Source organism: Rhea pennata, chromosome 2 (assembly GCF_028389875.1).
Source record: "Rhea pennata isolate bPtePen1 chromosome 2, bPtePen1.pri, whole genome shotgun sequence".
NCBI lineage: Eukaryota > Metazoa > Chordata > Aves > Rheiformes > Rheidae > Rhea > Rhea pennata.
The window spans coordinates 39,112,929-39,126,063 of NC_084664.1; the positions used below are offsets into that span (position 1 = coordinate 39,112,929).

The 13,135-nt window shown below is 41.3% G+C and overlaps 1 protein-coding gene across 1 annotated transcript in view; it reads right to left on the reverse strand.

Moving 5' to 3' along the window:
- ANKRD28 (ankyrin repeat domain 28) overlaps positions 1 to 11,522 on the reverse strand; it is a 126,553-nt gene extending 115,031 nt beyond the window's left edge. Inside the window, exon 1 of the mRNA XM_062569274.1 lies at positions 11,469 to 11,522. Coding sequence (XP_062425258.1) covers positions 11,469 to 11,495 — 27 coding nt within the window. The 5' untranslated portion in view covers positions 11,496 to 11,522. The remainder of the gene's footprint in view (positions 1 to 11,468) is intronic.
- Positions 11,523 to 13,135: the final 1,613 nt, after the last annotated feature.

Here is a 13,135-nt window from a genome sequence, read left to right on the forward strand (position 1 = left end):
CAGTGTGTTTCTGGTCAGCATATGTCAACATAACATGTTATAAATACAAATACAAATGTTCTTCAGATTCTAGATTCTCTCAGAATTAAAAAAACGAACTCACAACCACACTCCAACCCAAAAGCAGGAAAAGACAACAAAGTTAAGCACACTGCCTAGTTTCAAAACACATTCTAGGAAGTTTCGGACCAACAGCATTAAAGTTACCATTTGGCATTAACATCTCTTTCCCATAGAGAAATCTCCACAGCAGACCACACTCAAGTTCCTCCACTCCAGCCTCGCAGCCAAACCCAAGGGACATTCACAAAGGACACCTCTTCCACGATTAGAGGATTTCTGTCACAAGGGAAGATGTGACAGCAAGTTTATCTGAGTCAAAACTGCCTTTATTGGTTCCCACTTTGGAAAACTTTGAATGAATAACTTCACATGCTAACATAAACAACTGGTCTCTCCCCTCCCTTTTCACCACTTTGGGGAGGAAAAGAATGAAAAACTGCTTAAGCTCAACTGCAACTAAGTAGCAAACCACATCCTCACACAGGAGACTGGAAACACATGAGTTTCAATTATTATGGTCAGACAGACAGAACTGTATCACTGAATACCATCCTAGATTCCCCATTTTTTACCCTCTTTCTAAAATGTACCTTCTCCAGCCAATTTTAAACATTGGGGTGTATTCAGGCAATACACTGCAAATCTTCCTGCCTCCCACCAGAAACACATTAGCGCTCAGTAGTTCGAGTCTGCATTTCCTTCTCCTATCTGTGAGCTGAAAATGTTGCAGTGTTGCCTGTTACTGGGGTAAATGACTTCCAAGTCACATATTAGCATAGTTTTAGCCTCTAATCTGTTAAAAGAACTGAATGACAAGAAAAACACATCCTAATGTTTCTTGCCCATACTGAATTTTGCTTGTTGCTGGCTATTTTCATTGTTTCTTTAGGGGAAAAAAAAGAAAAAACACAAAACAAGGCAGTGCAAATATACAACTAAGCAATTTCCTCTTCACTTCTGCAGCTACACAATGTATTATTCAAAGAACCTGACATTTTGAATACTCTGTGGTATATTGCTTCAATGCCATGCTATGTGCATTGTGCTCTATAAAACATCTACCAGTAGATAATGAAGTTCTTAGGTCAAATTAAATCATTCCAACACCACCTCCTCTTTTCATACATTCATTCGTCTTACTTTTGCAAGGTACCTTTTCCAAAAATAAGTGCTGTCAGGCAACACAAGGGATGTACTAGTGGGCATTATAATTAGCATATGTTTACAACAGATGCCTGTTTTTATATCTAAAATCCATGTATTTCAGAAAAGGCAACAAGGGTTCCCACAGTACGGAAGGCTGAAATCAAGCAGACACTTCTCTCTTTTCTGGGGCACATTCACTCTGTCTTTGGGTTCCGTTAACCATGACTGACTGGTGCCATACGCCCAAACTTCAGGACTAGAAGATTTGTTTCTGCTTGTGGTCATTCAGGAGGCAGAGGGCCAAATTTCTGAAGAACCTATCCCAGAATGGCAGTGCCAAAATAAGTTTGCAACACCTCCAATCAGCACTGAGGACATCATTGCTAATACCGATATGGCCAGTTTCCAGAGAAGGGTAACTGAACTTCTCTTCTGGCAGTCTCTACAGACATTGCTGGCATTGCTAGTCCTCCTGTCATACTAATAGATACTATTTCTTTGGCTTATGTAAGTTCCAGTGAAGAACTTTATAGAGGGAAGAAAATCTAACTGCTCCCTTATGTAAGGAGTTGGATGTTGAGATAGGAAGCTAGACAGATACCCTAAGTGATTACTCTATCATCTACAGCCATTACAACAGCAAGACATCCCTATAGATGAAGCATCTTTGAAAGTCAGACTAATGTTTCTGCAAAATGCTTTAATTACTTGTGGGCATAGATTCAGGAACCATGGCACTTCTACTTTGATGCTGGTAGCTATTATTTAATTACAAATGCAACAAATTTAATGCTTTAATGGTTACTAAAAGAGTTTTAAAACATGTAGAGCATTGCAGGAATTTTATTGACCTTCAGATAAGGAAATCTCGTAACTGTAAACTGTTCAATGCAAACTATGAAAAAAATTGCAGCTTTTAGAGCGATTATGTGCTGCTAAGTGTTGAGAGTGGTGCAGGGAAAGCCAACACGATGCAAAGTCCAAATCAATTCAAAAAAAAAAAAAAAAAAAAAAAAGAGCAGCCACATGCCCTTCCAAGATTACAAGTTTGTTATACCTGACTCAAAACAGTTTTTTGCATCTTGTTAAAAAATGCACGCACACACACCACCACCACACAACAGAAGACCCTCTTCCTTATATCATTCATAGTGCTAGTTCAACATTAAACGTTGGTACAATCCCCTTCCTACGTTGTTGAGAGGTGCACAATGTAGAAAAAGGAAAAAATGCCTTGAAGCCATCTGCAAACCAAGCTCCACAGGGCAGCTGGGCACCTGTTGCTTTTTGTATAATTCTTGACTATAAAGCCCCAAAGTTCATCAGGACAGCTTTGCTGATCATTGATGATGACAGCCTGGGAGGTCCTGACAATTTTTGCCCTTCTTGTTTTCATTCCAGTGCTTCAGAAACCCCTTCTTCCTCTATCCTTTGCTCTCATTATGAAGACAGTTTCAAAGACCTCCTCTTTTGAGCTCTACTTTTTCTGTAGATTAACTTGACTATTTACATCGCTAATTGCAGTAATTAGGGCTTGTGGAACTTATGGTAAGAAAAAGAAGGAACAGACATTAGTGTCTATGCACAAGTCATAAATGCTACTTATTCTTTTCAAGTAAAATTTTATTTTAATAGGCTTTTCTTACTCTATGATCTCATAACTGTTAGGTATTTTAACAGTCTGTGTAAAGCTATGTGCTTGTCGATGGAAGAAAGGAGAAAGCATTAACATCTTGGAGGAGGGGAAAAGAGTAAATGAACTGGGCAATTATTAAAGGATCGGGAGTGATACAGGATAGTAACAGTATTTGCAACTCCAAAGGTAGCAGACAAATGAGAAGAGAATTTTCTCTTCTAGGAGCCCTCCTTTGATATTGGAAAACATTCCCTAAAACAAAAGAATATGACTCAAAAAGGCAACAGATATCTATAGCGCTATTTAGCAAAGCACTGCTCCTGGGACACAGACAGGAGCAAAAGAAATGAAAACTAAAGAGACAGTGCCAATACAATATTCTAATTCGGCAGAGAGACTGCATAGCAACACAACTATATTAAGCTTATGACCTCTTTCTATTGATCCTCATGTTTTAGCAAGTATAGCAAAAATTGAACAGTTAAGAAGGAACTAAAGGCTAGAGGTAGCTAACGTGCTATTTCTGAAGCATCCTTGCAGCATGATTTGGGGCATTTATCTCACTAATTCAGAATAGATGTTTTGTGTTTTTCCTTCATTTTAGCTTACTAACAATACCTCTTTGTAGGATGACATTATTGAGAGAATGAGGGGTTAGCAGAAGCAGAGAAAAAGCAACAGACGCTATCACACGAGATAATAGGTAGGACAGAGCCGCCAAGTGCACAGGATGAAAAGAGACAGAGTTTGCATTGACTGCCTGCCCACTCTCAGGAGCAATGGACAGAAGAAACACTGGGAGAGGTAAGGAGGAAATACTCGCACTACACATACCAATTACCCCAACACTATACAATACTGAGTCTGCACTTACGGATTTTAATGATAACATTGTGAATTAGTTACAGATTATGTTAGCAAATAAGACTTCCTGAAAGTGTTTCTTTCCCCAATTCAGCTATTTGTCTACGATTCAGGCAAATCCTTGATCTCTTGTACTACCTGCCACCAGATGACCAGTTAACAGTACCAGCATAGATGGAGTTATCGAAGTGCAGTGGACAAAGAGTAGAATCTTAAACCATCCAGCTCTTCACAGTTGCTAGAAATTCCATAAGCTCTCAAAAGGCTTAATTTGGCCTCAATGCTCTAACTAGTGTAATTTATTTCTTGTAGTGCTCAGTATAATCCTTGTTGTGTCTCTTTTTCTTCATTCATTTAGATATTGTCTTATTTTCACTTGACCAAAGTCAATTAAAAAAACCCCACCCCCCACCAACAGAACAGATGGACTCATGCTTTCTCTTCTGCATCAAGTGGAAAAGAAGTACAGGATCTCAGCACAAAGTTAGGATGAACCTCAAGTATGACTGCAAAATAACCAAGAATATTTACAAGTAAATGCTCATCAGCTAGAATTAGGAAGGCCATTAAGCGATGATCCACTGTTTGAAAAGAAGGAAACATTAATCATTTATGATGGCTTCACAGCAGGTCAGGGCAGAGTTAGAAATGGATTGATCTATGCAAACAGGGAAAGTTATGTACAAAACTTGAACATCCACCAAGCTCTGCTATTAAGAGTCAGTTTACAATCAAGAGGTATTCAGTTCTACTTTGTGTAGGAAAGCTCGTTTCCCCCATCCCAGTAAACCAACTTCTGAAGTTTAATAACAAAAAAAAAAAGGGGGGTGGGGGCTGTTGTTTGTTTAGCCTGCTCCAAAAGCAAGGTTTGGGCTATTTCCTATACACCTCCCAAATCCAAACAGTTTCAGAAATTTAGTAAGAAAGATATTTTGAAGTGTTTATGCTGCCCTAAATTCACAGGTTTTAGGCATCTGAACAACAATCTTCTTACATGGTAACATTCAGGCAATTCACATATATACCAGCAGACTTAACAGTGCCTAATCAGTGCAGAAATAATCAATGAAAATCTATCATTATATTCAATCCTCAGTAAAGAGCATCTATTATTACATGAGATAAGACATCAGCTACCTTGACTAACAAGCAGTTGAACTAATCCATAAGTATGCTGCACATCAGCTATTTTGCATACCACTGCAGATGCTTCCTCTTAGCTCACTGAACCAATGCATTTGGCTACAGCAGTCTTGCCTTCTTTTCTCTTCCCAGCTACCCAACCCCATATCTCCCGCATTAGCTCTAGTTTTTGTGCTGAAATGGTTCAGTGCAGTATTCCACTGTAAGGCATCAGTGCCTGAGCAATCACAACTGAACTACCAATATTAAGAAGGTATATCCCCACTCCTTGGCAGGTGTGTTAGTACCATTACAAAAGAGAGGAAGAATAGCATTCCCTGACGTTTTGGAGCTTAAGTATACTGGATTCTGTCCTCTTTAACACAGAGGTTACAAGATAGCCGACTTCAGATGTATCTTCAAATGCCAGATTTCAACTTGCCCTCCACCCCTACCATAAAAAAAAGCAAAAACCCCAACACACACACACACACACAATTACACAAAATACAACACATGCAGCACCATGCTCTCAGTATATACTGAACTGCTTTATTCATTTTTCCTTGAAATTTGTGTACATGAAAATATTGTTTTGTATTATGATAGCCATTATTTAAATGCAAACATTATAAATAACTTTGAAATGGTTAGTCACTGTAACTAAGGCAACGAGTCTCCCACTCAAGTTCCAGAAATAAGAATAGAGAAATAGAAGTAAGAAGAAAAGAGTTGGCAGGAGCAAGAAAACAAATGATCAAATATTAGTTTGGCCCCAGGAAGGTCCAGCTGACCGGGGAGAAAAAAAAAAGTAGACAGCAGCCGAGAAAGAAACTAGCTGCTAAAAGATGAAGTAGAATATAGGAAAGGGTATAGTACTAAACAGTACTAAAAAGTATTTGATTTTAGACTCATCTTATTCCACAACCCATTTCAGTCAATGGACACAAGAACAGAAATTTGTGAATATAACAACCTGTATCAGACAACAGATCACAAGTTTAGAGTCTCAGCACTTATTAGTTTCCAGTAGGATTTATCAACCCTTAAACAAGTGCTAAGAAAGTTAGTTCTTTATATGCAATTGCACATTTGCCTCTGTTTCCACCCTGCCCCTAATATTTGTCTCCAAGTAATGATTACAAACCTTCAATGCAACGTACATGAATAGACCTTTATACCCTCACAGAAGGCCACTGAGTTAACAGGATCTGCCATAAGGATCAGACTGCAGAATCAAGGCTTACTTCATTTCCTCTTTTTATTTCTTTTCTTCACTAAGAAGAACTGCTTGTTCATAACTTGGAAGTTCTTATTGTCAAGAAATCTGATCCCTGAAAGAGAATCAAACTGTGGAACCAGGTTCTCTCAACATGCTCTAACGGAAGAGTTAGTAATTACTTTGTACAACAAGATACACTGAGTTCAAGTTACTCAGAGTTTTCCATCGATTAAAGAAACTTACCTTTTCTATATACACAAGTTCTTAGCCTGGGAACACGACAATTAGAAGGAGACTTAAGATATCTTGATAAGTACTATCACAACTTCCCAATTTAGCTATCCTGCACACAGTTAAAACAGTTTAGATGCAGATTTCAGGAAGAATGTACAAGGGAGAACAGAGAAGTGCAAAGGTTGGTTCACACCTTCAACAAGATTCTCAAAATTAATTTTTCAAAAACCATCAACTTAAAAAACAACTTCTACAAAAAAAGACTAAACAAGTATCTCCTTAAACTACATTTGAACAGAATTTATAGAGCAATACCTAGCAACTCCATTCCCACCATAGCCCCCCCTCACTGAGCAGCACCAGCTCCTTTTCATCACCACAGACCATTTCTCCCCTCAGTGCAACAAGGAACTAGTCAGGACATTTATTCCTGGCATAAATTCTAAAAGGATGAAGTCTAATGCTGGCAGTAATGAAAATAGCAACCATAAAGGCATTCAGAGCATTCACTATGACACTGCAAACATTTGTTTAACTGCCAATTGAGTAAGACCCATCTTAGCTAAGAGAAAGATATAAATGGGCAATAAAAAAAAAGTCAGTACTCTCACTGTTCAAGGACTTTTAAGATAAGTGGTCACTCTAATAACTTCATGCAGTTGCTGTTCATGCTCTGATCTCTTCCACTCACACCTGATTTCTGTGAATAAATACATCTCAAGTACAGCTTCATAGTCCTACAGAAAAATCCCATACAAATTGCTTTCAAATGCTCAATATTACCGGCCCCAAGACTTCACCCTCTCTAGTACATATTTAAGATACAGAGAACAAATGAAACATTAAAAACTATGATTACTGAAATAAAAATAAGGCTTTGCCAGTTATAAAGATGCTATATTCAATGAACTTTGCCACAAATAGTTATGCACTTGCAAAAATAAAGATTCTGCAAATTTTGATCAGTGTTCTAACATATTAACAAAACTATGCTGCAATACAAAAGACTAATGCTAGCCTAAAAGACATCCTGTAGGCACATACCCAGGTAAGTTTTCTAACAGGAAAGCTGTGAATCCTTCAGTTGTTACACAGTCAAAATTTAACCTACCAACTGAGAATAATTGGATTGTTAATTATACCTTATACATAAGGCAGACTAATGCACGACTCTTTAAAGCAAGAATTTACCTGTTCTAGCAGCCTTGATATACTTACAAACTATGACTGAACACCAAAGAAACCAGAGGACATTTAGCCTTTTAGAGCTAGCCATGCAGATTTGAGAGGGCTTTTATACAGGAGACCAAAATATACCATTATGAAGACTCCCAAGTATATTTGCTCTCGTTTTTTGTTTTTCAAGAGGTCTGATAAAACATCACTGAACCCTGATCTAAAATTTGCATTCAAGGCAGCCTGCCACAGGACAGACCATCAATTTTCAGGAAGAAGCAGTGGCTTTTCTACAGCCTACCTCCCTCTCAGTTGGAGTTGTAGTAATTAAAGCAGCTTCTCACCTAGAAAAAACTGGTATACAAGCACCAATCCATGAAGATAAACAAACAGAAGAGAACATACCTTAATCATAAGGTATATTCACTGTATTTCACCTCTGCTTTGAATGGTTTAACATTAAGTGATAGATTTTGCAGATTTGCTGCATCTCTGCTTTTAAATATGACCAATGATCCACATCAAGCCAAGAGCAGTGAGAACGATCTAGAGCTTCTAACTCATCACCCCAATGATTGCTCTTTCTATTCCAACTAAACAGTTTGCTAATGAGCATGACAGGAATAAACTTTATTCAAAGTGCAAAGATTACACGTGGAACAGAACTGAAAACATGGCTTGGTTTTTGATACCTAATATCATTTGAAAGCAAACATAAGTCACTTTTGAAAATGTAATGTAAACCCTACATTACTTCAAACCTTTGAAAAATATCCCAACCACTTTGTAGAATGGAAAACCAGCACAGTGCAGGTAGCTTAATACAAGTCTGTGGAGAATGTTGCACCTGCTAACTGCTTGTTCCTCACAGAAGGATTTGCTCTTCTCTCTTCTCACTGCTTGTAAAACCTCTATTCTGAAAGTTCAATGTATCATATTGACCTCCAAAGCTAAAAAAGCATTTGAGCTTCACAAACACATTAAGCATCTGTAGGATCAAGGCTCTATTTATCAATGAAGGAAGTAAATTAAATCAACTGCAAGGGGAACTGAGATTTTACCCTCTCAGCTCAACTAAGAATCTCAAAAAAAGAATTTCTGACTTGACTGTAAGTTCAAGGGCTGCTTTTACAATAGCTTGCAATACCTTAAACCAAGTATAAAAATACCTAAAACATAAGCATAAGAAAATATCAAGTTGCATGTACACTGTAAGTCCCCAGCATAATCCTGTGACATTTAAATAAGCAATACAGAGCTCTTCTGGTTGATTAAAGAATGAAATCAACAGGCTGATGTTGGTTTGCCAAAATTTGTATATACATGTTGTGTATACACACACACACACATATAAGAGAATTACACTAAAATAAATAACACCTTATTTAGGAGACTTATTGTTCAAAAATATTACTACTGTTCTTGCTGACTACTGCAGAAGGAAAGTTAGCAAGTCACTAGAGTAACAGTATTTACCTGCTTCACATCAACTGAACAGTACAAATGCTATAGTAGTCTTTCTGTTCATCCATAAAGTGTAGCCACCACTGAAGACAGACTCACAGTCCGAGTTACAAATGCATGTGATCATTTCATATTGTTAATTTAGAACCAAGTATATTAAGTATATAGTTCAAGTAAACAAGAAGCATGTTTCACTGAATACTAAAGACTAACATCACTACTTTCACACAGTACCAAGGGTTGGTTTTTATAACAAGGTTTATAACAGGTGGTGTTATTATCTAACTATAGCATCTAATCCTGAAGTCAAGATATCTTGCAGCATATTGTTCCTGCACAGGAATACTGACATGGAGAAGTTCTCTCTATTAATAAAGCAGAAAAATTAATACCATTTCTAATGAATTTTGCTTTTATTTTTAAGAATAAAAGCAATAGATTTAACAGTACTTGAAACCAAATTTCCCTATAGAAAAAGTTAAAGATTAGCAACTGTATAAACAACGTGACAGTTGCTTCTTAACCTCTTGTGGGGAATAGCAGTTTACTCTTGCAATATATTCATTTGTTAACTCTTGCCAGTTTTAAATGAAGTTAGCTTGCAGTAATTGACTTGGACAATGTCCAGCAGAAACCAAGCTGCTGCTAAAAATCATTCTCTCTACAAATGCCTCTTCAAAACCAGCACACTCCTTCATGCTTCTCCCTCCCCCTTTAAGAGGAAAGGCAGTTCAATTCACAGTATATCAAAGTATATTTACAGATCCATAAAGCCTCTAAGAATCCACCTCATACTTCTGGATTAAAGTTTACACTACCATGCAAAGTGAAAGCCTCATGCACATTGCTCTGTCCCATATCGTCCAGCATTTCACCCTCATCTCAGCCAATAGTAGGATCTTTCCAGATAAGAAGTTCTAAAAATACAGTACTTTCATGCTAACATATAGATGACTTCTTTCCTAGTTGTTTCATAGTGATTACTTGCAGAAGAATTGAAATTGTTCAATCTGACAAAAGCGCTTATTTCATAACAGAGATGAACAAGATTTCCACAGAAAACACAGTAATAAAATAAAAGCCTGAAAAGACACCTGGCTCAAAGAGGTGAAATGCATTTTGGATCCGCAATAGTTCCTCGTTCACAGATGAGGTTCTAAAAATATCTGAGAACTTTCCAAATTAAAAGAATATAAAACAGTGGGGCATAAAGATCCTAACCACATCTTCCTAAACATTATAAATAAATAAATCCCCAGAGACCACAGAATCTAAGTGTAATAAGAGACAGGTAGATACAGACTGAGGAAAGGACCACAAGGTAATGATGAGATGATACTGATCAGCATAATAAACAGACACAGGATATCAGTTCCCTAACCACTGCCAAGTTTCTAGGTGTTTCCCCCCTCCCAGCACCTCTTTTTTTGTTTTTTCTTCCTCAAGCATTACAGTCAGCTAAGTCTTAAAGTATCTCCTTATCAAGGAGATCAATACAGCAGGTTGCATGAGTTTTTACAGAGAACTCACTCTAACACAGATAAAAAAACATGGGAAAAAGACAAAGCATATTTTCTAGGAAACATCTCTCTCTTTTTTTTTTTTTTTTATATACAAGGCAAATAGCAAAGCAGACCCTCCCATCTTTGTATCTTGAAACTGTATAGGAGACAATAGGTAGGACAGAGAAGACATCAGAAAAGAACAGAGCAGCAAAGACAAATATTTTTCATAAGCTGGGATAGGAATGGAAGAGTTCAGGAAACAAAGAAGGGTGTGATGTGATGAAGGCAAACAACCAGAGAAGAGGGAAAAAAACCCCACACCTTGTTTTTAAAATGGGAGTACGAAGTCAGGGAGGATATGTCAAGAGCACAGAGTAGAAAGACACAGCAGTTGAACAAAAGATTTTAAAGGCCTGAAGCTGAAGTGTCGCTACGTGACAGGAAAAGGCAGCCAGGTCTCGGGCACGAGAAACGCAGAGAAGCACCAACACCCAGGTCCAGATTTAGGGAGGAGGGAGGTCAGTGCCCATTCATTAACACACCGCCTCCCCCGGCAGCCCCCGCACAACCCAACTCGGGCAGTCGCAAACCCCAGCGCCTTAAAAATAAATAAATAAAGAGGGGGGAAAAAAAGAAAGAGGGAGTCACCGGGCACGCTCTGCTCCCGCCTGCCCCAGCGGAGGGCCCGGGCAGGGCCAGCCGGGGGCGCCCGGCGGGCACAGCTGAGGGCGGGCGGCGCGCGGGGCCGCCTCCGGCCGGGCCGGGCCGGGCCGGGCCGGGCCGGGCCGCGCCTGCCCGCGGCGGCGGCCACCTGTTCGGCCCTGTTACCTGGGCGAGGAGGGCGCGGGGCCGGCGGCCGCCACCCGCCGAGCACATGGCGCCGCCCAGCCGCGGCGCGGCGCGGCCCCGCCGGCCGCAGCCATGCTGCTGCCCGTGCCCCTGCCCACGGCCTGTCACACGCACACGCGCGCACTCCGCGCGGACCGGGGTGGGGAGGGAGGGCGGGCGAGCCGCGCGGCCGCCGCTGCGCACCCACCTGCTCGCGGAGTTTAAGGAACACCATGGCGATGGCGAGGCCGCCGCCGTCGCCGCGCCGACCAGCCGCCGCCGCCGCCGCCTCCGGCCGCCAACGGCTCCGCCCCGCCCCCCGCCCCACCCCCCCGCGGCCCGCGCGCCGGCCACGCCCCACGCCACGCCACGCCCCCCCTCCGCCCCGCTCCTTTGCCGCCACTGCTGGCGGCTCCACCCCGCAGGAAGGGGGCGGGGCAGGCGGCGGGCCACGCCCCTCCGCGCTGCGCCGCGCCGCGCCACGCCCGCGTCACGCCCCCTCCCGCTCGCGAGGGTCTTCGCGAATCAGGCTCCCGCCGACATCGAAAAGTCTCCCGGCTGGTCTCAGCCCGCGCCACCAAGGGCGGCGCTGATTGGGCCGCGAGAGGCGGGGCGGAGTAAGGGCGGCGCTGATTGGCGAGGCGGGCTGGCGGAGGGCGGCAACGCGCGCTGGGCGCAGGAAGGGGCGGCGGGGTCGGGTGTCGTGATGGGAGGTGGCGGCCGAGGGGCGGTTCCTGTAGAAATCCCCCTGCTTTCCCGCGGCTGGCTCTGCGTGCATTGCTGAGGAGAGCCGTGGAGGCGGCCGGGATGGCCGGGGCTGCATTTGAACTCTGACCCTAAGTCAATGTCCTCTTCCTCCTCTTCCTCAGAAATCCTCTCTTCCTCAGACGTAACCCCTGGGCCTTCCCCAGAAACGTCTCCGGCACTTCCCCACCGCCCTTGGGGCCTGTGGCCCAGCGCCTGCCCCAAGGCTGAAGCAAACTTCTGTGATTTTCAGGCAATAAGCAGCCCTCTTTTAGCATAAAATAATACACAGCAGCAGCGTTCGTGAGAAAGCCATCCACAACTTTCTGCAGAATTACATGGCAGTCTGCCACGTTTGAGGCTTTCTGACACTGAGGACATGTTGCATCTCTGGGATGGTTCAGGCCCAAATGCAGGTGTTAGTGTTCGTGTGGAGTTGCATTGTGCTCCTCGTGTGTCTCCTAGAAAAAAACGCTCTTAACAGAACTAGGATTCAAGTATACATTGGAAAGGGATGGGAAAAAATAGCAATAATGACACCTTGTTAGTGTCATGACACCTTGTTATTAGACAATAAAGGTGCAAAGAAAAGCTTTACCATGTTATCAAAATAGCAAGAGGGAGTAGCCATAAACAAATACAAAAATACAAAAGAAAAACAACTATAAAAACAGAAAAAACATTTTGCCGTATATTAAACATTCCTTTTTTGGCTGAGAATCAGTAGAGTTTTTACCTGCTTAATTCTCACTTACTACTTTGGAAAGTAATTTACAGGTTTGGGAGTAGGCCTTTGTGCATCAAATACAAAGGGCATCTTCATAGATGAGAATTTAAAACCTGTTAAAATAAATAAAAAGCAACGTAAGGGACACTGGAATTGGAAGAAGTTGTAATCTTCCATGAAATAATACTTGGTCCAGCCAGCCTTGCCTGACAACTGTGATTTGGAAGCATTATTTTCTCCTGAAATGTGTCTTTTTTCTTTTTTTCCCCATTAAAAATATCACAACAGACTGGAGAGATTGCAGTTTTTGGAATTAAAACCTCACTGACAGGAATGTTTGAGGTTTCTTGACTTTCCTCTAGCTTCAAAGTAGACTTCCTTCTAACTCTCCACATGCAATTATA